The 27,721-nt window shown below is 30.5% G+C and overlaps 10 protein-coding genes across 10 annotated transcripts; 7 read left to right on the forward strand and 3 right to left on the reverse strand.

The window, feature by feature from the left end:
* Nucleotides 1-29: 29 nt before the first annotated feature.
* On the reverse strand, nucleotides 30-2,303 carry NDC80 (kinetochore-associated Ndc80 complex subunit NDC80; the record flags this gene model as incomplete). The annotated part of the gene is made up of 1 exon (XM_064857763.1): nucleotides 30-2,303. The coding sequence occupies one exon, from the start codon at nucleotides 2,301-2,303 to the stop codon at nucleotides 30-32; it is 2,274 nt and encodes a 757-aa protein (XP_064715601.1).
* Nucleotides 2,304-2,811: 508 nt separating this feature from the next.
* PAN6 (pantoate--beta-alanine ligase PAN6) lies at nucleotides 2,812-3,762 on the forward strand (the record flags this gene model as incomplete). Its single annotated transcript, XM_064857764.1, has 1 exon — nucleotides 2,812-3,762. The coding sequence occupies one exon, from the start codon at nucleotides 2,812-2,814 to the stop codon at nucleotides 3,760-3,762; it is 951 nt and encodes a 316-aa protein (XP_064715602.1).
* A 450-nt stretch (nucleotides 3,763-4,212) lies between these two features.
* ATG32 (mitophagy protein ATG32) lies at nucleotides 4,213-6,162 on the forward strand (the record flags this gene model as incomplete). The annotated part of the gene is made up of 1 exon (XM_064857765.1): nucleotides 4,213-6,162. One exon carries the CDS (start codon nucleotides 4,213-4,215, stop codon nucleotides 6,160-6,162), a length of 1,950 nt encoding a protein of 649 aa, XP_064715603.1.
* An 842-nt stretch (nucleotides 6,163-7,004) lies between these two features.
* SLN1 (histidine kinase) lies at nucleotides 7,005-10,568 on the forward strand (the record flags this gene model as incomplete). The annotated part of the gene is made up of 1 exon (XM_064857766.1): nucleotides 7,005-10,568. One exon carries the CDS (start codon nucleotides 7,005-7,007, stop codon nucleotides 10,566-10,568), a length of 3,564 nt encoding a protein of 1,187 aa, XP_064715604.1.
* Nucleotides 10,569-11,157: 589 nt separating this feature from the next.
* PWA37_001123 (uncharacterized protein) lies at nucleotides 11,158-14,682 on the forward strand (the record flags this gene model as incomplete). Its single annotated transcript, XM_064857767.1, has 1 exon — nucleotides 11,158-14,682. The coding sequence occupies one exon, from the start codon at nucleotides 11,158-11,160 to the stop codon at nucleotides 14,680-14,682; it is 3,525 nt and encodes a 1,174-aa protein (XP_064715605.1).
* A 3,548-nt stretch (nucleotides 14,683-18,230) lies between these two features.
* Nucleotides 18,231-19,352, forward strand: MCM10 (Mcm10p; the record flags this gene model as incomplete). The annotated part of the gene is made up of 1 exon (XM_064857768.1): nucleotides 18,231-19,352. The coding sequence occupies one exon, from the start codon at nucleotides 18,231-18,233 to the stop codon at nucleotides 19,350-19,352; it is 1,122 nt and encodes a 373-aa protein (XP_064715606.1).
* Nucleotides 19,353-20,066: 714 nt separating this feature from the next.
* VPR1 (Vpr1p) lies at nucleotides 20,067-20,792 on the reverse strand (the record flags this gene model as incomplete). Its single annotated transcript, XM_064857769.1, has 1 exon — nucleotides 20,067-20,792. The coding sequence occupies one exon, from the start codon at nucleotides 20,790-20,792 to the stop codon at nucleotides 20,067-20,069; it is 726 nt and encodes a 241-aa protein (XP_064715607.1).
* Nucleotides 20,793-21,184: 392 nt separating this feature from the next.
* On the reverse strand, nucleotides 21,185-22,633 carry RRD1 (peptidylprolyl isomerase RRD1; the record flags this gene model as incomplete). Its single annotated transcript, XM_064857770.1, has 1 exon — nucleotides 21,185-22,633. The coding sequence occupies one exon, from the start codon at nucleotides 22,631-22,633 to the stop codon at nucleotides 21,185-21,187; it is 1,449 nt and encodes a 482-aa protein (XP_064715608.1).
* Nucleotides 22,634-23,295: 662 nt separating this feature from the next.
* IMP21 (Imp21p) lies at nucleotides 23,296-24,795 on the forward strand (the record flags this gene model as incomplete). Its single annotated transcript, XM_064857771.1, has 1 exon — nucleotides 23,296-24,795. The coding sequence occupies one exon, from the start codon at nucleotides 23,296-23,298 to the stop codon at nucleotides 24,793-24,795; it is 1,500 nt and encodes a 499-aa protein (XP_064715609.1).
* Nucleotides 24,796-25,431: 636 nt separating this feature from the next.
* GUT2 (glycerol-3-phosphate dehydrogenase) lies at nucleotides 25,432-27,408 on the forward strand (the record flags this gene model as incomplete). Its single annotated transcript, XM_064857772.1, has 1 exon — nucleotides 25,432-27,408. The coding sequence occupies one exon, from the start codon at nucleotides 25,432-25,434 to the stop codon at nucleotides 27,406-27,408; it is 1,977 nt and encodes a 658-aa protein (XP_064715610.1).
* Nucleotides 27,409-27,721: the final 313 nt, after the last annotated feature.

Raw genomic sequence — 27,721 nt, forward strand, 5'->3', positions numbered from 1 at the left:
CTAACAAGTTGATTTTTTCTGTTTTTGTTTCATTGTTGTATGTTTAATTTCTGTAGTTCTCCTGATATAATCTTTTTGTTTTCCTCGAGAGAATCTTGAATTTTAAGTTTAAATTCCACAATATATGTAACTATGTCAAAAATCTTATTTTGCAAGTCTTGCTTTTGCAAGATCAATGTATTTTCAACTTCTGACAATTGATGTTTCTTATCGATTATGATTTGTTTGGCGTCATCCAATTTCTTGTCGATTATTTTGTTTGTATTTAAATTTCTTTTACTTAATTCATCAATCTCAGATCTTTGTGAACTTAGGGACTTCTCATATTCTTGCTTAAGTGAAAATATATTTGATTGGACTTGTAGTGCACTTTCTCTCAATTTTTTAGTTTCTTCACTATTCATTTTCACTTGTTTTTGGAATGACTCTATTTCTTTATTTAAATCAGTAATATCGGATTGGATGTTATTACAGTTGTTTTCAATATCTTCAATTAGTTTAATTAATTTTTCGGTGATATAATTTTTTAACGAAAATGATTGATCTGTACTCACGTTTTTAAATAATTCATTATAATTTAACTTAATATTATCATTCAATGTTTGTAAAGTATCTCCAATATTAATTTTAAAATCATCTACTTTTGGTGAATTTCTGCCTGTTAAAATAAACCTGTCCTTTAATATCGATTGCAAGGTCTGATTATATATATCCAATACATTTAATAAATTTTTCGCTACATTTTTATTTTCGATTCTTTTACTTTGTAAGGTAGATATCATTCGATCTGATTTATCAGATATATCATCTAAACTCTGCAATAAAAATTCCTGAGTTTTATTTTTAGTTTCGATTTGTTCTACAGAAATATTCTTTTCATTTAACTGATCTGAAAGCTGTTTAATTTCTTTCTCAACTTCAGCTATATTCTCTTGTCTCTGTTCCTTATCAGACTTCATATTTTGTAATTTTTTCGGCCATAATTTTGATTTTTCTTTCATAACAGATATGTAATTTTCAAATGCTTTAACATCGTTCTGTAATGCAGTGTTTCTTTCCTTTGCAATTCTCAATTTTGTGGCCTTTTGTAAAATAGATTCATATTGTTTTAATATCACCTCATTTTGATTATCTAAAGTTTTTATATCTAAATTGATGATTTTAATAAATTTTTCAAATCCAACTTGGAATTTATTCATAGGTACACTAAAGTCATCGTTGGAATTTAAAAAACATTTATAAGCATCCATGGTATATTCAATGACTAATGATTCAATCATAGATTCGTATTTTAGCTTGATCTTATCTTGTTGTTCAAGTGAGTCGGGGACAGGCTGATTCATTTGAATTAATTCTTGTGTGGGTTGGTTCAATAATGTGGAATCCAGGTCACTAGAAATCATGTCCATCTTTTCATTTAATTTTACAAGCCAATGTAAAAGACCTAAAAATTTATACCAACTAGACCCACCAACGGCACTAATCTGTGATTTATTGATGCTCTCTATATATGGATAATTTAAATTTTTCAAAATTTGATATAATTCAGATTCTACACTCTTTTGGAAAGTATAACCTGGATCTAGGCGTTTATATAACCATGTGAAAATGATTATGAATCCCTTTTGTGTTGGTTGTCTTAGAGATTTTAGTGATATTGGATGATTCGTTTGAACCTCAAATTTATTCTTTAAGAGATAATCCAAAATCTCTTGTTGAATAGCATTTTGAAAGTTTTTATCTCTTAATGGTCTAAGATCTTTCCTGAGTAAACTGATATTATTTTTGTCATAGCTATTTATCATTGATAGATTATAACTTGATTGCAAAGACCGCCTACTTTCTCTCATGTTATGATCATTATATTTCATTACTGTGTTGGACATTGTACTACCGATAGTAGAATTTCTACGGTATTGTGGATTAGTAGTACTAACAATAGACTTAGATTTTTTTTTTCTAGGTTCTGCCTGAGCTGAAAGCAAAAACGATTTATTAATATCACTTATTGTAGACCCAACACTATTTCTTCTTCGCCTAGTTCCAGCATTATTGTTTACGTTATTGTTATTATTATTATGGAATGCATAGGGAGCATGCTGTGAATCGTTTGCCGGTTGAGAATTGGAAAAAAATGGTGATGGTATTTGAGACACAAAATGACCGTTATCTTTATTCAAATTAGTAATTGAATTGGTACTAAAACTTCTATTTATATCCCTATTAAATGGATTATTTGCATTACTAGTACTATTACTTCTTCGACGAGTCCCAGACAACACTGGTATCCCTGATTGTGACATATCCTAACTTGTTGAGTTATATTCTAATCTTTATTTATTAGTTTTGGTTCTCTATCTATATGTTATCGTACTTTTAAGTATGCAATATTAATGAAAAAGAAAGGGAAGAGGGAGCTCAGGACTGAAGAAACCACTTCTTGCGCACTTCTCTCTTATCGTTATTTGTATATAATTTTTTTTAGATCCTTTTGTATCTTTGTTTTGTTTTTTATCTCAAATCTTTAAGATCGAAGAAAAAATTAAAAACATAATGGCGGAAAAATATGAAAGCTGGAGGTCATAGAAGAGTTGAATCCAAGAGGCTAAACTGAACAACTGTATGAGAAATAAGTAAACATGTTTGTCAGGTATGCGATGTGTTTTGTTTTTGTTTTTATTTTAATACTTGTATTTAACAAATTTAAAGACAGTGCATAGTATTACACTTTTGAGAGTTTATAGGGACTGGGTTGACATAAATTCAGAAATAACATTGAAAAGAAGAGAATATTCTTCAGGAATACTAAATATGAGAGTGTTTCATACGGTTAAAGACATTGTTCAGTGGCGTGAAACTGAAATTGGTGACCGGTGCCAAAAAAGAATTGGGTTTGTACCTACAATGGGGGCATTGCATGAAGGGCACTCATCCTTAATACGTGAATCTGTTAGACAAAATGATATCACTGTATGTAGCATCTTCGTCAATCCTTCCCAATTTGCACCAAACGAGGATTTGGACAAATATCCACGTACATTAAATGAAGATATTAAGTTATTAGAATTATTAAATTGTGATGTCCTATTTGCTCCTAATGCTTCTGAGATGTACCCACAAGGAATCCCGTTAACTGTTGAAGATCAACGTGGTCCGTTTGTTAGTGTTCTTGGTATCAGTGAAATGTTAGAAGGAAAGACTAGACCAAATTTTTTTCGGGGGGTAGCTACTGTGGTAACAAAATTACTGAATATTGTTTCACCCAATGCCGCTTATTTTGGTCAAAAGGATATTCAACAATTTATAGTGCTTGATACCATGTGTAAAGAATTGTTTGTTAATACCAAGTTAGTAATGATGCCAATAGCACGTTCCCCTACTGGTTTGGCTTTGAGTAGTAGAAACAAATACTTAAGCGACGAATCAAAGGAAATATCAGCCAACATTTACAAAGGTTTAGAAGCAGCATCTAAATTGATTCAAGATTGTAGATCTAAGCATAATTGTTCTAAGGAATGTGGGAATTTTAGTCGTACCATTGTGGAAGAAAGTGTAATGAAGCACTGGAACCCCTTTATTGAATCGAAAGATTTTAAAGTAGATTATTTATCTATTGCATATCGTTCCACTTTAATGGAAGTTACCGATCCTAAGGATTTCTGTAATGCTGATGTTCCATTGGTTATAAGTTGTGCTGTGTATGTACAGGATAGAAAAAACCCTAATGTTATCGTCAGATTAATTGATAACGTTCTTGTTTAGTAGTTGGTAGCAGATAGAAGTATCTTTTATAGATACCTGCCAATTATACATAGAATTTATATGCAGGTATACGTACACATGTACGTATCTGTGTATATATAGACTGATTAATTATATATAGTCTATTAACGTTGACTAAGTTACTTCCTTTCTTCTAATGATTTACAATAATTCACTTGTGAATTCTACTGTGCTCCCCTTTTTTCTAATATGCAGGATTTTGAATAGTTTGTTCAAGAATTATATAGTTATATTTATACATAATTTTCTTTACTTTCTATAAATGGTTACATATATCATTCTTTTGATAAACTTAAATTCGAACTTTATCCATTGTAAATGCATATTATATAAGATTGTGTATTCTATAAACAATTTGGACACTTAGTCGGAAATTTCCCAAAGGTGTAAGGGAAGGTTAGTGGAAATTTATATAGCAGCTAAAATACTATGTCTAATTCAGATAGACTAAAACATAAAGCAAAACTGCAAAGCTCAGTTTCATCAGCAGTGTTGGAACAGCCAGCAGATCTATCTACACCAGCATCTCTTCGATCATCACTTCTTATCTCTTCATCTTTTTCTCTTTCACCAACACATGAATCTGGTTTTAACGTTGTTTCAAATTCAGAAGATAACAATCATAACACTAACCAGAGGGAATCAATCTCTAATGCTGATGTATTAGATCCGAATTTGTCCTTTCTATATTATTTGGAGACAGCTGAACAAATAAAAGATCAAGACGAATTTGTTGAGCGACAAACATCCTCTCATTTGGGTGAGTTAAATACTAGTGTGTCTGCACTAAAATATTTAAATGATAATACCCCTATATCAGATTCTTGGCACAACGTAGAGAAGAATGAACTATTTGAAGATAAGGTCAAATTTAATTTCAATCCAGGTCATTACAAAAATAATAATAGTAATAATAATGATAATGTGGGCATTTTGTCTTCTACTGATACATCCTCTGAAGAAGAATCACAACGCGAATTATCTATTCCTTCATTGTTGACAGTCTCTAATTTAAATGAGGAAAGGGTTTTTTCACACATAGTTTCACATCAAGAAATTAGCTTCTCCGCAGCGAGTCTGCCTCACCCAACAAATGTGGTAAATATAAGTGATAACAACATTCAAGACATCATTATTGATGAAGATTTAAATTTAAATAATATTGTTACAAAAAGTTTGAGTTCAAGTTCAAATTCTTTTATAATGCCAAAATTATCATTTAAGAATAAAACAAGTTCATTAACATTAAAATTTAACAAACGATATGATAAAAAACACTATATTCTTATCTCAGGTAGACACGGTTTACATTTTTTTAAGTCTATTCCCATGGAATATCAACAATTTTTCCAATTACCAACTAGTCACGATCCAAAGGATTTTGAACAGTATTATGGACTCATAATTATTGTGAAAGAGTTGAGAGAATTAATCACGTTACTAAATAGAGTCTCAAAACTTGATGGTGGCGGTCCACCTTTAATAGTTCTGTATCATAATGATCAAAGAGTACAAGTTAAGAATATCATCAAGTCATTTCTAAGGAAACAATTGATTTCATTATATTATCCACCTATTGATATCAATAATGAAAAAGAATTGAATAACTTATTTCATGTGATTAAGCTGTCATTATCTAATGAAAAACAAACAGAGATAAATTTAGGGGAAATGCAGTCACTTAATGAGCAAGATTCATATGATTTATCCCTATCAAGTGCATTGTCATCATCTTTTGAAAGTCAGGATAATTTTAATAATGGATTAAAGAAAAGAAGGAAACGGAAGAGACAAGGACCTGAGGAAATAACTAGAAGAGCTAATATATCTAAGAAAGAAAAAAGCTGTAGTATAAATAATAATATTAGTAAAAAAGGTATAAAAAATGAACGAAAACAATGGTTTAATTATATCTCCACTAAATGGATTATTTGGGGAATATCAATTTCAGCCGGTATTAGTGCAGCATATTATATTAAACATAGTTATAATATTAATAAAGACACGTTTCCATTTATCAGAGTTATTTTAGATGCAGAATTTTTTAAGAAGTTAAAGAAAACTTCATTAACAAAAATTGTTGGTTCACTATTCCCGACCGCCAAACCACAGAGTATGGAACAACAGGAATACCCTATTACATCAACATCAGTTAGTAATACTAATTCTACAAGCATTAGGGACACATTGAAGCCTGTGTTAAACTACTGTTTTAATTTCATAAAGTATCCATTAATAAAAGTAAACAATTTTATTAGAAACACTATTGTAGCCACAAAAAAATGTTATAATGTTCCTTTAGAAAAATTTAGTAAGATCGATAATTGGAATGTTGACGATTCTAACAATTTTATTACATTAAGTTATATTACCATTTAGTACCTATTCATTTTTGTTTTTGAAATTACCATTATTATTAGTGGTGGAATTATTAAAATACGAATAATTGATTTATTAGTTATTTACACTGATATCACAACTATCAATAATTATTAATTTACAGGTTGGCATATACAACTATTTAACTTTTTTATTTATATGTTCTTAAAAGGTGAAAACAAGAACTGTCTCCTATTTATTTTACATTTTTTATCTTTTTAATAAAATCTCTTTTTCTTAGCGGTGATATAAATACAAATATGTTATATATTCTTACCATAGATTATTTATAGTTAAGTAGTTCATCTATTAACAAGTTTTTTTTAAAAAAAATTATTTGGGACTAGTTATATCGTAGCAAATATTTAATTAGATTATTTTTGATTATAAATTTTCTAACTAAATTATTTGTGTATATCATTACTTCTCACATTAATCCTATTTTTCTCAAACTGCTTACATATCCTATTTAAATTTTTATGATAATGCTGAGTTGCACTGTCTAGCTGTTTTTTAATTCATTCTCTGTTTTTCTGGCTTTCTTGGTGTAGTTTATACTATAAAAATAAATAAAGAAAATAAAATAAAAATAACACGATTAAAAAAATGGATATCGATGAGATATAGAAGTGTCATTGCAGAATAGCAGGAATATACATAAAAAAAGTACAAATACACATATATGTATACACACATATATACATATATATATAAATAGAGGGAGAGAGATAAAAGATTTTATTAGCGTTAGTTACTTACAACGTAGTGTGGCTGTAAAGAAAAGAGTAGTATTTTCAGTCGGATGGTATTAGATTGTATATGTTCCAAATTATTGTTTTAATATGACAAATTTGCGTAAATTTCCTCCAAGACCACCTTATAGAGTTAGTCTGAGGGCTCAATTGACTGTCCTAGTAAGTATTGTTGCTATAGTCTCGTTGGTAATTTTGGCTATTACAACAGGTGTTTACTTTACAGACAATTTCAAGAATTTAGAATCGGATCGTCTTTACATAGCAGCTCAACTAAAATCCTCTCAAATTGATCAAAATTTAAATTATCTATATTATCAATGTTACTATGTGGCGTCAAGAGATACACTACAAACAAGTTTGACAAATTATGTAGCTGGTAACAATACAGAAGCTAACTGGGTGGATACACAAAGTATTCTAGAAAAATTTTTAAGTTCCTCAGATCTTTTTTCAGTAGTAAGAATATATGATGCATTATTTAATAATGTTTTAAATGCCACAAATAATGGAACCGGAGATTTAATTCCACAGTCTGTATTGAATAAACTGCTACCTTTGTCTATGGATAATCCATTACCATCTTCTTTAGAAACTACAGGGATTTTGACAGATCCAGTTAAGAACGGGACATCATACTTGATGTCAATGTCATTACCCATCTTTGCAAATCCATCTATTATTTTATCAGATTCTAGGGTATACGGTTATATTACTATTGTAATGAGTGCAAATGGATTATTATCTGTATTAAATGACACAACAGCACTAGCAAAATCTAATGTCGCTATTGTTTCTGCAAAATATACCAATTACTCTATGTTAGATTCATACAAATTTGTGTTTCCTCCGTATGGTGCTCCTACCAGCATCATAAATTCTACATTTTTACTAGTTAATGGGTCATTCTTGAGTGATGCCCTAAAACTAGGTAAAGGGGGTAGTTTGAAATCTACTTTTTTCTTTTACCATTCAAAAGTTGCAGTAGGCTATTCCCCTTGTACATCTACTCTAACTAATTGGGTAGCAGTGGTTACTCAAGTGGAATCCGTGTTTTTGTCACCATCAACACGACTGGCCCGTATTATTGCTGGAACAGTGGTAGCTATTGGTGTTTTTGTTATGTTTATGACGTTCCCCTTAGCTTATTGGGCTGTTAAGCCCATCGTTCGACTACAAAAAGCCACAGAATTGATTACAGAGGGGCGAGGGTTACGACCTACAACACCAAGTTCCATGAGTAGAACAAGTTCCATAAAGCAAGATAGAGCTTTTGTTCGCCCGCTCGCTCCAGTAACACCTTTAATTGATTTAATATGTCCAAGCAGTGCTAATGAACATAATAATAGTAATATTAGTAATAGTAATGGTCATGATGTTACTGATAGTTCATATAGCAACAATAACACTGGCGAAAAGCATGAACTGGATTCTTTGTCATCATCGATGGTATTAAAGTCTAAACCTAATCCATCTCTAAATAATCATGATACACATAGTAATATGTCTTGTGACAATTACAAAATTAAAAATCCGCCAAATCCTGAATTATTAACGCCGCCTAAATTATCAAGGGTAGAAGAAGGTAATGATGACGAAATAACATATGCAAGCCGTTCTAGAGGCTATATTGCTCCAACTAATTTGGTAGAAGCCAGAGTACCTCAATATAGAAGATTATTTTCAGACGAATTATCTGTATTAACCGAAACTTTCAACACAATGACAGATGCACTAGATGAACATTATGCATTATTAGAGGAGAGAGTTCGTGCACGTACAAAGCAATTAGAGGCTGCTAAAATCGAGGCAGAAGCTGCCAATGAAGCCAAAACAGTTTTTATTGCCAATATTTCTCACGAATTAAGAACACCACTAAGTGGTATTTTAGGTATGACAACAATATCGATGGAGGAAACAGATATTCATAAAATTAGAAATAACTTAAAATTAATATTCCGATCTGGTGAATTATTATTGCATATTTTAACAGAATTATTAACCTTTTCTAAAAACGTTTTACAAAGAACAAAATTAGAGAAAAGAAATTTTTGTATTACTGATGTGGCATTACAGATAAAATCAATTTTTGGGAAAGTGGCAAAAGATCAACGAGTTAAGCTTTCTATCATCTTATATCCAAATGTTATTAGAACATTGGTACTATTTGGAGATTCTAATCGTATTATTCAAATTGTGATGAATCTAGTCTCTAATGCATTGAAATTTACCCCTGTAGACGGTAATGTTGATGTTTCTATGAAAGTTTTGGGTGAATACGATCAAATTTTAAGTGAACAGTGTAATCATAAGAAAATTTATGTTAAAAAGGGGACAGAAGTAGTTGATGAACCTTCTAGTATAAATCTAGAAAATATCAAAGATGCATCTGATATGTCATTAGCAAATGACACACTGTCTTTAGTGTCTACATCATCCAGTTCCTATGATGATGCTCTGTTCAGTAATCAATTTAAAAATGAGAAAAAGAACGATATAGATGATTCTGATTCGGATGATGGACTTGGGGTACCACTAGACAAGGAGAAGACGTGGGTTATTGAGATTGAAGTGAAGGATACAGGTCCTGGTATTGATAAATCATTGCAAGAAGCTGTCTTTGAACCTTTTGTTCAAGGTGATCAGACTTTGTCAAGACAATACGGTGGTACAGGTTTAGGATTATCAATTTGTAGACAACTGGCAACTATGATGAATGGTACCATGGAATTAGAAAGTGAACTTGGCGTGGGTAGTCGTTTTATCTTCACAGTTCCATTAACACAAAGGCGTGTAATTAATTATGATATGTCTAAGAATTCATTCGAGGATGAATTTAACCCAGATAGTAAAAAAAATCGTAAAATTAAATTTAAAGTGCATAAAGATAAGAATCATAGTAGAACATCAGACAATGATGATAAGGGAGAAGATACCCATAAAAGTGAAAGTAGTACAGAATCATCAGCAGAAGGTGATGATGCTACAGAAAGTATTCTATCTTATGCTAAGGAGACAGCAAGTACCGAGAAAAACAGATGTAAGGTTAATTTGGATAGACCTTTCTTGCAAAGTACAGGTACTGCACGTAATATTTTACAATACAGCATGGACTCATCAAAAGATAAAACAATTTACAATGAGAAGACAATTACTGATAATGATAAAAAGGACATTAGAACTAATAATGGTACTCATATCGATACGACTGACTTAAAGAAGAAGAAGAATGATACTGAAGAATTTACAACTGATGATAATAAGAGAACTCCTGGTATCAAAATTCTGGTAGCAGAAGATAATCATGTTAATCAAGAAGTTATAAAAAGAATGTTGCAGTTAGAAGGAATTAAAGATATAGATTTAGCATGCGATGGTCAAGATGCCTTTAATAAAGTCTCTGCTCTACAAGCTGATGGTCGACATTATTCAATAATTTTTATGGATGTGCAAATGCCACATGTAGACGGATTACTTGCTACTAGAATGATAAGAAATGATTTGTCTTATAGCTACCCAATTGTTGCATTAACAGCCTTTGCAGATGATAGTAATATTAAAGAATGTCTTGAGGCTGGTATGAATGGGTTTTTATCCAAACCTATCAAAAGAACTAAATTAAAAACAATCATTAAAGAGTTTTCTAACGAATAAATTAGAAACTTTTAAGGAAGCATATATATATATATATATATAAACATAAGTTGTGATAACATTAAAATACAAATTGTAGCATTTATATTCCATTTAATAAACACAGATATTCATTATTTGACTTTGCATATGGTCTATTTCTTTTGTATTTAAATGAGTTCGCAGTATATATAGAAGAAAAAATAAGAATAAAGGGTAAAAAAACAAAACAAAACAATAACAGTAGCAACATGGATGTAGGAGCTTCATTAATACCTTCCATGACATTAGTGTTCATTATGGTATATAGGTATAATTTAAATAAGTTGGTAGCTAGATTTATGATACCTTTAATTCTATATTATGTGGTGTACTGAGGTTATTTCGGTAAAAATAAACCATTCATTACTCAAGAGAAAACTGAAAAGAAACTAAATAATTTGAAACGCTGAGAGGTAACGAACAACTATCGAGTGTGAAAGTAACGTATTTTATTCCTCTATTATAATTAGATAAATCTATATATTATTATCATTGTAATTTGTCAAATATTGAGATTGAAAAGAATTCTAGGAAATAAGGAAACAAGTTGAGAATATAGCAAATTATTATGAAGACCGATAATCTATCAATAGAAGGTGAGTGTCTTCATACCAATAACCAACAGCTAATCGATCAAATACGATCGCTTACAGATGAATTGTACGGGAAGTTGAAGGAAATTCAAGAATTAAAGTATACAATTACAGAACAAAAAGTCTCTTTTATGAATGAAATGAATAAAAATAATGAAATTGTCAACTTATTGAAGGAGAGAATAAATCACCTACAAGAGTCAGGTTTAATGTATGACAAAAAAGAAGGTGATATTCTTTTACATGAGAAAAACAGTAATATATACGATGAACCAGAATATATAAAAATGAATCATGAACTCAGGTTGCAAGTCGAAGAACTAGTAGAAAAGTTAAGGAATGAATTGCCGCATGTTCAAAATTTAGAAACTACTAATAAAAACATTGAAGCAAGATTAATCTCAAATATTGATTTATTGGATTCAGTGTCTAACGAAAACCAAACATTAGTTACAGAAAATATGAGGTTATCTCAAAAATTTCAAAGTGCGTCTCAAATGATTAAAGAATTAGTATCTCAAAAAAGAGACTTGTGCCAACAAATTCAGACTTTATTGTACACAGATAAAAAGGATAGTAGTAATTATGAAAGTAATAATAATGTTGAATATTCTAACTCTCAAGATGTAATATCTTCTCAACTGGTATCGTTTACTAATATTGAAGAGTTACAACAACAAAATTTAAGGTTAATAACAGCTATGCGTAATCTAACTGAAAAGTTTGAGAATAATTCTGAAGAAAATTCCAAGGATGACGGTGAGAAAAAGAAATTGAAAAGTGAAATCTATAATTTACGTAATAAAATCCAAGTGTTATTGACAGAAAACGACTCTTTCAAACTACTAATGGATGGCAATAAGTTGATTACACAACATCGCGAAAATGAGTATAAAATGAAAGAGCTGAATGATCAATTAATTTTACAAGAAAACAACTACAAACAAAGGATTGCAGATATAACAGAAACTTTGAATGAAAAAGAAATTACCTTGAGCAAAAATAATAATAAATTAAATTATCTTTTAAAGGAAAAGGAAATTTTGTCAAATGAGTTGAAAGAATTAAAGAAGATAAATGAGCAACTTAGAGAAGAACATAGGCACATGAAGGATCTATGTAATGGATTTGAAGATGACCTAGTGGGACTAAGAAGTGATTTATTGTCATATAAGACCCAGTGTCAACAAAATAGTAACACAGTAGATTGTTTGGATGATGAAGTAACAAGGTTACAAAAGGACAAGGAACTATTAGAAAAAGAGATCCGCTTATATCAACAAGAAAAGCATGATTTTGAAGTCAAGTTATTAAGCATTAGGAAAGAATCACCATCAAACGAAAGTGTAATTATTGAAAGATTAAAGAAAAAGTTAGAAGAAAAAGAAAAAATTTTTGTTGAAAAATTACAAGAATATAAGAATCTTTATTGTCAAAAAGAAAAAAATTGGGAAACTACTATAGAAATATTGAATAAGCAGATTATATGGCTACAAGCACAAACTCCACTTCAGTCTATTCCTTTGAGTGATCAAGATATGAAAACAACTCCAAAAAATGAAATAGAAGATATATATACTGAAGATATAGGACAAGTTAGCGACTCTCTTGACTTTAACGAAAAAGTTAACAGTGAAGATAACGGGTTAAATAAAGAAATTGGGCATGATGCAAATATTACTATTATTAAATTGCAACAGGAAAAAAATTTATATGAGAACAAGATAACTGCTTTGAATCTTGAAGTTAGCTTACTAAAGAGTCAACTTGAATTGTATTGTAAAGAGGAAAATTTGAGTGTTATTAAAAAGTCTAATGATGTTGACCAGCTAACAGATGATAAATTTATAAATATTATGAGTGAGTTAAAGGAATTAGATCTGATGAAGAATACGATAAAGAGTTTAAAGGAAGAATTGGATCAAATAACTGGGGAAAAAGCAGAGTTAGAAACTGAAAACCAGAGATTAAATCAAACAAATCAATCTAGTACATCGGAATTACAGAAATATAAGAGTGAATTGTTGGTGGCTACAAAGAATGTTGCGCTTCATAAAGAGGAATCAAATAGATGGAAAAATATGGCAGAACAATTGAAAAATTCTGAACAGATTCAAACACTGTCTGATGAATTGGCAAAATATAAAGCAGAACTTGAGGCTAAAACTAAGGAAAATATTGAATTAGAGGATAAATTTAATAGATTAAAGAGACAAGCACATGAAAAATTAAATGCTTCAAAGGTCGCATCCGCTCAATTGTCTTCGGAAGTAGACGAATTGACTACTAAACAAGCAGAATTGCAGCTTATAATTGCAAGATATAAAGAAATGGAAATAGAGTATAACGGTAAGCAGCATGAATTTACTGAGTTACAGACACAACTTAATGAAACTACTGAAAGGTTAAAAATATCAGAGTTGAAATTACAAGAGAATCATAGAGCGTATACTAATTTGGAGCAAAAATTAAAAGATATGCAGCAGGAATACGAACATAAAGAGAAAGAAGCTATAGAAAAAGTTACTGCAGAGTTGAAATCTAAGTATGAAAATGCAACTAATGAGAATAACATTTCATCAGTTAATCTTAAAAAAATGAGAGATGAATGGGAGAGAGAAACTCAAGTTAGAATAGAACAGGCAAAAGAAGGCCTAAAGAAGCATATTCGACTACCAACTGAAGAAAAGATTAAAAAGATAATAGAAAAAAGAAAAAGTCAGTTGGAAAATGAATTTGATCAAAGAGTTGAAGAGAAAGCTAGAGTGTTAAAGCTCTCGGATGAATTAAAGAAGCCAGTTGAAGATATCGTTAAAGAGTTAGAACAAAAGATCAAGGAACGGATAGAAGAAGATTTTAACAGTAATTTAAAGAAGAAGGCTTTTGAAGAAGGCAAGCATCAAGCATCAATGCGAACCACTCTATTAGAAAGAAAAATATCGAAACTTGAAGCACAATTAGAAGGAAAACAACCCCCTGACAATAAAGTATCATTAGGGTCACAACAACGTAAATCTATATCAGGGTTGTCCAAAATTGACATTAATAAACCATTTCAACTGGCAAGTCCAAAATTGGATCTAGCTTCTAAGTCTTTATCAACTCTCAGTGCAGTGGGCAGTCCTTTCGGTTTCGAGAAAAGTCCAAAAAATCCTTTTTCTTTAACGACTTCATCTTTTAAACAAACTACGGGCGATAATAATAATAATAATAATAATAATAATAATAATAATAATAATAATAATAATAATAATAATAATAATAATAATAATAATAATAATAATAATAATAATAATAATAATAATAGTATATTTTCTTTTGTATCCACAAAACAATCTCCCTTTGGAAAATTTGGGAAATCAGAATTTAAAACTCCTATGAATATGTTATTGGATTCGGAACAACCAGTTGAATCATCAGATGATACAGAGAGCAAGAAAAAACCACTCGAGGACAAATTGGATGATCTTCCATTAAAAAAGTTAAAACCTTTAGAGTAAATGGAGTATACATTTTGTGCTTTTCAATCTTAATTGAAGATCCCTGGTTTTATCAAAAGAGTTCTCTCGAAAATATAGCAAGTAATTGTCATATGAAGTAATATTATTTCATAATTGGAATAATAAATGATAACAGAAAGTTCATTTAGATAATTATTAATCTTGCATGAAAAATTTATATGCCTATATATTAAAATATTTTGCATTTAATAATATACTTAGCTCCTGTGGAGAACTAAGGAAACCATACAAAATATCTTCATTAATCATATAAGAAAATCATATTTTTTGTTGATATTTTCGAATTAAAAAATAACAGGATATTGATATTGAAAAATTCCACTTTTTTTATTGATAGTTGTGTAAATAGATATTTTTATAAAGGGTGTTTTTTTTATTTCTTATCTTATGTATACTTTTTGGAGGGATTATTGAGAGTGTAAAATTTGAAGAAGTTCTGGAGGTTACCAAAGTAAGTTTCAAAAAGGTTGATATGTGAAGTATCCAGCCATTAAAACACTACGTGCTTTACATAAAAATGCATATAGCATTAAAGGAAAAAAATTTTGTCTATATATAAATTGAAGTAAAGGATATAAAACTTTTAAATTGTGAACTCAGCTTGTGAGAGTATTTGAAAGATTGTTAAATTATCATTAGTAACAAATTACTATGAAGTTTATTTGACAGTTTACTGATAGATGGAAAAGTACAAAAAGTAGTTATCAGTATGTGTTGAGAATGAGCGCCTTTATTCATTGGATATATAGTAAACAATCTCAATATTATATTAAACAGATTTAGTACACAAAATTATAATAAAGTTCTTCACTTTCTTTCTCTATATACAACATAGAAATAATAATATACAAAGATTGTAAATAAGATAAAAATAATGTATGATGAAATCCTTGGCTTTATATATGTTAACATTAAGCCATTTTCCTCTACGAACAGTAAGATATTTAATAAACAAACTCAACAACTTTTGGTGACCTCTCAACAATTATTACTCAACAATTTATCGTTTAGTGTCTGCTAAAATCTTATTGTTCTATCTATTTTATTATAGAACATTCTATTTCAACAGTATGAATTGTTGTATTATATTTACCAGGTTGTATCTAAAAGATATCAGTAATAACAAGACTAGAAAATAGGGATTATAGTACTTTTTTGTAAATGTCTGCGTGTAATTAGTATCTCTTTTCATATTCTTTTTCTTTTTTTGAATATATATTTTATATTTAGCCTGAGCTATCTCAATTTACTTTGAATAAAATGTATTTCAAAATCCTAAAAGTCAATACAAAAAATTTGGAATCTAGCCTCAAATTAAAACAATGATGTTTCTGGATGGGAGGAGGAGACGATGCTTATTTTATTAAATGACTTAAAAACTCAATTTTAAAATATTACTTTGTACTTCAACATAAAGTTCTATATGATATCTTTTACTTTTTTGGGTAAAATAGGACAGGGTTTGAACCAAATAACTTCTCTATCTTATTGCTTTCTTTCCAAAAATAGTATAAGAAATAAAACTTAAAGACAAAAGTTTCAAAATTATTATGATTAACCAACATGTATAAAATATTAACTTTGAAGAAAGAAAGTTTTTGCAAGTTAAGATAGGAATCTTTAACATAAATTACACATTTCAATTTACTATGTACATCTTACTATCAATATACAATAAAAGAATAAAATATAATAGACTTGGAAAAACACAACTGCATTCTTTGCAAGACTTGAGTTCTTCAATGGAGGTTTAAACAGAGTAAATAATAATTTTGCATATTTTTCACTGCTTCTATTGTTTACAATAAATTTAACTTCATATATTTTTTAAAGTTCTGAATTGAACAAAAAAATCCCCACAGTAATGCTAATAACCATGATTTTGGAGGCTGCAGGACACTAATATGATTCAGTTAGAACTCATACATGTAAAAACCTTTAGTGTAGATGAGGAGTTACAAACATTCGTAAAAATAAGAAGTCCCAAATAATGTCATAATTAAATTATTTGTGATTATAAATAGATAATAGTAATATATTGATGGACAATACTCTTCTTGAAATTCTAAATGAGATAAAATATTTTATGGTAAAGAATAAACTGTATAGTGAACCAGTTTTTAGGATAATGCTACTGCTTTATTTAATATTGCAAAGTTATATCCTCAAACGAATAATTGGCAATGTTCTGAACAAATCAAAGTAGAATTAGATGTTTTAAAATAAAGTATAATTGTTTTTTAAATATTCTTAATATCCACAATAACTTGATAATTTAAAAGTTCCAGTAATAGAAATATATTCACTACTTATTAAACGTTTTTATAACATATGCTAATCAGTAGTATGAAACTGTACGTGAACTAAACTAACTCATATTTTGTGTAAAACAAACAAACCAAACAGAAAACAAATCTATCCCAACAATTCAAAATAATTTCACCTTCAATATTTTTAGCAATATTACAACAATCTGTTGTGTTACTTATTAAAGTACTTAGTTTCTAACTTATATTGCTTAACTTTCATTTAAAAAAAATCGATATGCAATTATGAAAATAAATATATATAATATGCAAAATTTTGATTTTATCTTCTCAATTTAGCTATTTACATAAATAATTCCCAAGAAGAAATGTCACAGTATGTTCAGAGCTTAACATATATGAGAACGTAAGCCTTTGGCAAAAATAATTTGATCAAAAGAACCCATCTTCTTCATGATTCTAATCACGCAACCATTTTCATAACGTCAATTATCTTATACACATATATACGACATCAACATATTGAAATCTTCTTTGAACTTAGTATTTAACAACCGTAGAAATTTTCAATTTTATATCTTATATATATACATGCTAGTAATAGTTGTAGAAATACAAAAAACAATATTCAACATGACTGAGAACATCAAAATACTGATGATTCCACAGCTTTTTTCTTATACAAGTATCAAAATAACTACAGATTGCTAAATACTCACACCCCCTTTCTATACATGTACGTATGGTTATATCTGAATATATTACTATATATATTTTCACTTACTGTCAATGAATTTTTATAATTCCTTTTCGAAATTCTGAAGAAAGCTTAAAATTCATGGTTTGATTAAAATAAAAAAACAGCCTCGAGAGTTGGATATAAATAGAAAAAAGTGGAATATCTATAGAGATAATCATCCATTATGAAGAAGTAATTTATCCATCAGTTTTCTATGGAGCCAACTGACTCGTCAAAACTATCCCATCAAAGACTCTCTGTTTCACTGCGATGAATCTCGATCCACGTGATATTATAACTGCTGATCCATATGCTAACTTGACATCAGATGAAGATGAACAAATTCAAATTGAAAAGGAAATACAAGAAATGGAGAGAAAGAAACAAGACCTTCTAAAAAGACTAGAACAAAAAAAGTTAATTCAAAGAGGGTAGATCCTAACTTTGTATCTGTTGAAGTTCCGAAAACTCCAGAAAAGAAGAAATCCACAGATGATAAGTTTCCTAATCATGATATTAATATGACAACTTTTAAAGTAAATTTACAAGATTCTAAAGCCGCATTCAACAATAGGGAAGATAATCTAAATGAAATAAAATTGAAAGAAAAATATACAAGTAAAAATGTATCTAATCTTTCTGAATCCACTACATCTTATTTTGTGAATAGGTTCCAAGAATCGAAAAAGAGAGAAAAATCAAGAATAAAGGCACATGAGAGTATGATGAGCTCTAGAATTCATACATTTGGTAATAACAGTAATTCTAAGGAATACAAGCATATTTCAGTAAATGAACTAGAGGAATATTCCAATTTATGGATAAGCAAAAGATATATACCTGAACCTCAATTAAAAGAGACTTTACAAAATATTAAAATATTAAGATTGAATAAACTATTTGCAAAAGTACGCCCACCTAAATTTGAAGAACCACAATATTCTAATTGGGTAACACTAGGGATAATATCTCAAAAGAGTGAAGTCAAATACACCACAAGTGCTAAACCGCAAAAATTTATTAAGTTAACTTTAACAAACCTTAAACAGCAGATTGATATATTCATCTTTGGAGATTCTGGTGTTCAGAAATATATTACACTTCGAGTAGGGGATATTATTGCAATTTTAAATCCTGAAATTTTACCTTGGAAACTATCTTCAACATCAAGAGGTCAGCATCTTATTAAATCATTTAATTTAAAAATAGCACATAATTATAATTGTATTTTGGAGATTGGCAAAAGTAGAGATCTTGGGTATTGTCCTGTATGGAATAAATCAAGTAACAGTAAATGTGGAAATTGCATTGATGTATCTGTTGAAAAATGTTGTGAATATCATCGTGAAGTTCAAATGAGGTCATCAAATGCAAAACGTCTTGATTTAAATGGTGGTTTTTCTATGGGAGCTCCAACAAAAGTCGGCCTTCAACCAAGTATTTATCGTGAAAATGTTTCAAAGCAAAATCCTTCAAATAGCAAGCGGATACTATCAAATAATGTTCAAACTGAAAATATTAGTGGCAAAAATTTTACTCCAAAAAACTATGGTAATGGTTCCAATGCCCCATCATTTAATTTAATGTCACGGACTGTTGGATATAATCATCAAAATGAGGAAGAATTGAGGAAAAAAGCATAACTGCAAGACACTTTAGTAGTGGTAATGCAGCAAAGGCATTCTTTGACGATGATTACCATAATCCTGATGCATTTAAAAAAAATTTAAAGAATGATAAAAAAAGAAAGATTGATGAGATCACACAATCCAAAAAATTTGATAAGATGTTAAAAAAAATATTTAATAAAGAACTTGATCTTGATGAAAGAAGTTCAATTGAGATTGATCAACTAAAAAATACTACAGAGTCTATTTTACAAAGTGGAATAATCCAGAATATAGGATTTGATCCAACTCACGGTAAAATTGCATCTGTATTGCAAAATAAGAAATTTACATCTCTTCCAATAAAAAATGAGGATTTTAATAGCAATGATTTATCCAATTTTAAAAGCTCAGATCCACATTATAATTCTAAGAATGATAAGAAAAATGTAGTTAAAGAACTTTTATCATTTAAAAAGGAATCAGTTAATCTTACATCTTCTGCAGTTCATATGATGCAAAGAAAAGAACATCGAAAAGCGGCGTGGGTAGAAGTATTTGGTACTAAAAAGGATAAACAGAAATCAAGAGAAAATGATATAGAATCGGACAGTGATTTAGAAATAATTTAATAGACTAGTCTGGATATATATATATATATACGTTATTATTGGAATACTTAATAGCACTTATGTATTGTCTTATCTATTGCCAGTTAAAATTTGATTGATGTCTTGAATTAATTTCCATCTATTTTTGGATTAACTTCCATGAGAGACACCAATAAGTGTTATTGGACAATTTTATCGCTGATTTAGCCAAGATTGCTAATTGTAAATGTTGAGTTTGCTGATTGATAGAATTATAATTTATGGACATATTCTTATTTATATGTAAGACATATTTACTCATATTATGTTTTGATGTATAAGGTATAATTAATAATTCATGATTAGATAATCTTTCCATTGATTTAACTCTTAGTAATGTATCATATTGTTGCTTTAATTTTGTTACTTGTATTTTACAATCTATATTGGAGAGAGATTGTTTCAATTGAGTGACTAAAGGTGTATGATATTTGTCAGTTAAATGATCTTTAAATTGAGATAACGTATGGGAATGTCGTAGTCTTCCTTTATACCCGGTCTGCCACTTCACATTAACATTAACATTAAAATTTCGTAACTTAGCAACATTTGTAATAGATAATCTTTGTTTCTTAGATATAGATTTAGGTAATTGATTAAAAAGTTGACCATAATTTTTACCTTGTCCTCTAGATTGTTTACTAATTTGAAAAAAATTTGCTATATTTTGATCTTTTTGTTTAAACACATTATCAGATTGATTTGTGATACTCCATATATCAGATATCTTAGTAGAATATTTGTTTTTTTGCTGTTTCTGTTCTATTCGTTTGTAAACCTTGTTTGATTTATCGTTATAAATTTTAAGCGGGAAGGTTCGCACCATCACATAAGACAACTTCCCTGATAAAACTGTTTCACCTTAATGTATGTCCAAGTAATGTGTACGTGGTTTTTTTACTGTACTTAAAGAAAGAAAGAGAAAGAAAGAGGTGTTTAATAGCACGATACTCTTATCTTTCTTTTTTACACACTGTACAATTAACAGATAAATATATATATATATTTACAATTTTTTTTATAGCTAAAATCACATTCCCTCCCACATAAAGATGATCTTCTCCATTCATTATATAAGCTTAGACATAGAAACATACATACATACATACATATATGTACCACTAGTACTACTATCATTACTACTAAGATCTACAGTACATATCGTCTAAAAATCATACCAAAATAGAGAAGTCATATATTATTTATAAAAAACTTCTATCATTTCTTTAAAGAATTTTTCTGTTGATTCATCGGTAAAATATTTTTAACATTTCTTATACTCGGAGGCCCCATGATCCCTGAACCTTTCCTCGAACATAGATTTGTAAGTGCTCTTGTTGAATTCGATACTGAGTTACCGGATGAAAGTTGTGGTCTGATGGTAGTGGATATATTAGTGGATGAAGACGATAATAATGATGTATCTCTCAGCCTGGTTAATGGATCGTTAGCTCCTACATGAACATTTCTAAACATTGATGAAGAAGATATCGTACTGTTGTATATATTATTCACATGATACTGATCAAATGACCTATTGGAAGCAGTCGGTACAGATGTAAAAAATTCGCGATCATTATTTGTAATTGTATTTGTGTTAGGGTTAGCCTCAACTAAAGGTAGATCTTTTCCTGTTATTTGATCTTTCCAGGGGAAAAACCCATCACCGAACCAAAAATGTTGTACTACAGGGAATTTATTCAATACTTCATCATCGTACATTTTTAACAACCCTCGTTGAATCTTTTGCCATGATCTAACAGTATGCAAAATATCAAACAGTATCGGAGAGTGTTCTTTGAAGGGACCTGTTTTGACTTGGCATATGAAACTTATACCTTGAGCGAAAAAATTCTGGTCCTTGTAAAACCCATATTGTTGATCAACTAATAAATCTCTTGGCAAAAGGAAACAATTATGAGGATTAGACCATTGAGATGCACCCCATATGTACGCTAGATGGAAATGGTCATCTAGACCCCATACCCCATGAGAACCAGCCGGTTCCAAATTATATACAAGGATCAACGATTTAATCAGATGGTAATATTTGTACCAAATGAACATCAAATCATCTGCAAAGTTTGTCAGTTTGTCATTTCCCTTTGAATTTGGAGCTGTAGAGACATCTATGTCACCCCATAGTTGCAACATATCCAATGAAGCGATAAATGCTAGAAAGGAGAGTTCATGACCAGTACCATAATCCAATCTGACCTTTGACCCGAAAGAATTTTCAATATAGTATTGCAATTCATCAATCAGATGTTCATTTTTACCATCTTGATATCGGGTGGATAAATCAACAAGAATCTCTCTGATCAACAATCTAATGACTTCGTGTTTTTTATCGTGCCATAATCTATCAGCCATGTTACCAAACCGTCTTGGACCCTTCAGGGGTGGAGTAGACAAAAACAAACTGTATAGGGTGTCTAAAAGATGGACAACCCTATGTGTGGTCTTATAATGTGGCACATATCCATCGATGTTTGGAATTGGTCTTCCAGTCATCAGCTGGACATATTTCTTCAAATAGTGTCTTATTCTCTGGATAGCCACGGATCGTTGAAAATAGAGCAGTGATTGTGAATCAAATATTCTTTTTTGTGGTTTGCTGAAGAATACGTTTAGCACATCTTGTTGGTGTTGTTGTTGTTCTAACATTAGTACGGGAAAACGAAGACCGACTGGACAAGAAATATATTTCTGTACAATATATTAACGTTTATGACTGAAACTAGTTACCCATTACCATTATTATCACAGTCAACAACGAATGACAAACAACAAATAAACATGTCTTCACCTCATAACGACAGTCTCTGTCTGAGACTCAATAGTCATTATTTATATTTCATTGTCATTTTAAATTGTGACTGGTAGATTTTCTTTTTTTCTCTTCATGTATCTACATTTCACGGGCGCTACCACAACGAAAATCCCAAAAAAAAGAAAGAAACAATTTTTTTTTTGTTTTTCTTATTTTCATTTGAGGGAGGGGGGGATGAAAAATTGTGGGATACGTCAAATGATTATAATATATTATATTATGATTTAATACAATATATCCAATCGATAACTGTTCAGCAAACTTACCGACGTATTGAACAGAATATATCAAGAACACACAGATACACATAGACATATAGACATAGACATACACACACACACATATATATATATAGATATATATCCCTGCATATCCACAAGAACTTATAATCTTTGTGTCAATCTTTTCTTAGTTTATTTGATTACGTTCTATCTTTTTCTCTCCCCCTTCCTTTTGCTTTGATTTTTTGCTTTCGCTTTGATTTGATTTATTTTCAATGGATCGACATAGACCTATTTTATTAACTTCTCCAGAAGGAACTAATTCCATCATTAACAACTCCACATCTCTATCTGTCGAAGATTCTCATAATAATCACAACTCATTACACGATGATCCTCCATCACCTCAGAGTACAGATTTGCATTACTTGGATACCCCATTAAATAATCACAATTCATCACCGGGTGTCCAATTTGATGCTGAACAGTTGCAGCGTGGTAGAAGTAGAATCAAAAAAAGAAACGACAATGTGTCCAGGAGTAGAGACCTCGTAGATACAAACGGTAATCCAGTAAATATTGCTTCTTCTTCTTTGCATGTTGCTGGAATCAACAATGCTAATAGCAGTCAGTCAAGCCATCGTGGTTCAAGAAGTGGGTCACGTTCCTTCTCCAGGTCTAGATCTAGGTCTAGGTCTCGTACCGCTTCAAGGATCAGGGATGAGGAGTTTTTGAAATGGACTGTTTTGAGACAGGATCCTTCAATGAGATTACATAACTATAAAATTAAGTATAGTAATAGTGGTAAGAGTGCAAGTAGTAAGAAGAAAAAAAATAAAAATAATAACGAGAACGAGGATGAGGACAAGGAAGAAGATACAGATGAAGAGGAAGCTTTTGAGGATACCGAAGACAGTGAAGATACAGGTGATGACACAGAAGATGAAGAGGAAGACGAGGAAGAAGAAGAAGAAGATGATGATGATACGGATGAAGAAGAATCTGACGAAGAACAAGTCAGTGATATTGAGAATGATAATTCAATTAACGAGCAATTTAATTATGATTTAGGTACAAAAGTGTTACCAAACTTTTGTAGTAGCATCAATGATGTACTAGAGAGTAGTAAGCCATGGATTGATAAATATGAAACTGAAAATCCTAGTAACAATGATCCAAATATTAATATCTCTTCTTTAGAAGGAGGATATCTTAGAGGTATACTTACTTTGAATAAAAGAGGACCCCTTAATTCAAACAATAATGCTACAACAACAGCAACAACAACAACAGCAGAAGCAAAAACAACTAATTACAATACCGAAACTATAGAAAACGAAAATATAAATGAAGATAGTTATATATTGTATGTTGATTTAACTAGTGAATCCATATATGCCATAACATATGTTATGGGCACATTAGTGAAAAATGGTGATACGGTATACATAGTTCATTGGCATTCGGATGGTAGAGATGATTTTGTTAAGAAAGAAAGTATAGTCAACAATATCATCAAATTAAGAAACCATGTATTGCATTTATTTGATTGCATTAGTGCCACAGTAGACAATTTGGATGTGATAATATTGTCTTTAACACATCCTTACCCAAAGCATCTCTTAAACGAGATGATTAATGGGTTGCAACCTTTGGCACTTTGTTGTTCTCTATCAATGACATTGAGTGGCCTGCAAAATTTTATCTGTAGTGTGCCAACTTTTATAATTAGAAAGAAATTGAAAAGAACTAAGAAGAAAGGTATCTTTGATTAGACAAAACAAAGTAATCTATCAAAACCAATATATACATATCATTGTTTGTTAATCTCTCCCGTCCTCTCCCCCTTTTCCTCCATTTAATGAATCAACCAACCAACCAACTAATATATACATGCCATACTTTATACTACCTACACATATACATACACACACTCTATATATATATATATATATATATATATATTGTAATAATGTATTAACGTTCGATCATCTCTACAGAAACTTGTACTACAACATCCGCACACCACATAACCAATACTTCCAATATTCGAAATAAAATAAAGCTGAAACTGAAATAAGAATTTTATGAAAGAGAAGGAACCCTCCCCTTTCCCTTTAAAACGCCAGCTTGTTAACAGAAGTGGTTATAATATCGTTTTCAGCGGAGGTTTGATGCATATAAAAACAGCTAAATATACAATTAAATTTGCCTCACTATTATTGGTTATTGATTATTGCTCATTGTTATTATTGTTGTTGTGATTGTTGCGCTTATTAGTAACTGTTAGCTGTAGTACTCTTTTGCGCAATCATACAGTTCTCTGTTGTCAAGACAGAGACATCTAATTGACCTGAACATTGGAAAAAAAAGTTTAGGGTGCCCATCTTTTTACTTGTCAAACTCACATCATGACATTTATCGTATCACTAAGCAGACATAAACTTTTGACTACTCTTGGGATAGGAGCAATTACCACAGTCACTTGGTATAAAACAAGAAGTGAATGGTCTCCACATATAGTACCTACAAATTTTACCAACTATAATCCACAGAATCAAAATGTCTCACAATCCATCCACAAACTACCGTCTAGAGAAGAACTCTTACACAAGTTAACAGACAAATCTACTGTATTTGACGTACTAATCATTGGTGGTGGATCTGCTGGTACAGGCTGTGCACTGGATGCTCAGAGTAGAGGACTTAATGTCGCACTGGTGGAACAAAACGATTTTGCAAGTGGCACGTCCTCAAAATCTACTAAACTAGCTCATGGTGGTGTCAGATACTTAGAGAAAGCTTTTACTGAGTTCTCCAAAGATCAACTGAATTTAGTCATTGAAGCTTTAAATGAAAGAGCTCATCTTTTAAACACCGCTCCTCACCTCTCAAAAGTGTTGCCAATCATTATCCCTATATACAACTATTGGCAAATACCTTACTATTATCTAGGTTGCAAATTTTATGATCTTTTTGCAGGCAATCAAAATCTTAGAAAATCCTTCGCTTTATCTAAAAATCAAATGAATCACATAGCCCCCATGCTAGACCAAACTAACTTGAAATTAGGTCTTGTTTATCATGATGGAATATTCAATGACTCTAGATTTTGCTTATCTTTGGCTATGACTGCAATTAGCTATGGTGCAACTGTGATGAATTATATCCAAGTGGTTCAATTACTAAAGGACTCCACTACTGGTAAACTACTTGGTGCAAAATTGAAAGATAGAGAAACAGGTCAGATATTTACCGTTAAAGCTAAGACTATTGTTAACGCTACTGGTCCCTTCAGTGATGCAATTCTACAAATGGATAATAATAAAGATGGTTTCCCCGACAAAATAAACACTATTTCAGATGCTACTAATACCGCTATTAATATACTGGATGAACAACCAACAATCGCTGTTAGAAACCCTAAAATGGTAGTTCCTTCAGCAGGTGTTCATATAATATTACCATCCTATTATTGTCCCAAGAATATGGGGCTATTAGATGCAAGCACTGAAGATGGTAGAGTCATGTTTTTCTTACCATGGATGGGTAAAGTTATTGCAGGTACCACAGACATACCATTAAAACAAGTCCCAAGTGATCCTACTCCGACAGAATCGGATATCCAAGATATTTTGAAAGAATTACAGCACTATATTAAGTTTCCTGTAAAAAGAGGAGATGTTTTAAGTGCCTGGGCTGGCATTAGACCATTAGTTAAGGATCCAAGATTGAGCACTGATCAAGCTGATATCCCAAGCCGTAAAGAGGCCACTCAAGGCCTAGTCAGATCACATTTTTTATTTACCTCCCCTAGTGGGTTGATCACAATTGCTGGTGGCAAATGGACCACTTTTAGAGAAATGGCAGAAGAGACCATTGATGAGGTAATCAAAGTAGGTGAATTTAATACAATTCAAAATTTGCAACCATGTCATACAAAGAATATAAAATTAATTGGATCACAGAATTGGGATCTTAATTATGAGGCTTTCTTGCAACAGACTTACCATATTTCTCCAGTCATGGCTGAATATTTATCAAATAATTATGGTGACCACTCACCGATAATCTGTGAATTATTTAAAAATGATCCACAGAATAAATTACCATTGACAATGGCTGGTAGTACTGGATGTGATAGCAGTGCGTTTGATTATCCATACACAATAGGTGAATTGAAATATTCTATCCATAACGAATATACAAGGACTCCATTAGATTTCTTAGTAAGAAGAACAAGATTCACCTTTGTAGATGCTAACGAATCACTTAAGGCTTTAGAAGGTACAATAAATATCATGGCTAAAGAGTTAAATTGGGGTTCATCAATGAAAAATCGTGAATTTGAAAGAGCTAAAAATCACATTCTTACTTTTGGCATTTAAATAAAGGGAGTAACAAATTATTATTATTATTTTTTTTGGTATAAATTCATGTATCTGGTTCTGTTGACAGTCCCGAACCTTTATTGTGCACACTTATTACCATGGTTGTTACTATTCTTATCAAAGTTTTATTTTTAATATTCTCGTATTGTATTGTTTATACGTTTTATGTATTCTTACTGGCTACAAGTATTTTTTATTTTAAGTAATCGCTTCACATTTAAAGCATATATCATTAAAATAAATTTTGTTCTCTTTATTAATATATAAAATAGCATTATAAGTATGTAAAATTAATATGCATGCAGAAAAA

Source organism: Arxiozyma heterogenica (genome assembly GCF_036370985.1).
Source record: "Arxiozyma heterogenica strain weizmannii chromosome Unknown scaffold_15, whole genome shotgun sequence".
NCBI lineage: Eukaryota > Fungi > Ascomycota > Saccharomycetes > Saccharomycetales > Saccharomycetaceae > Arxiozyma > Arxiozyma heterogenica.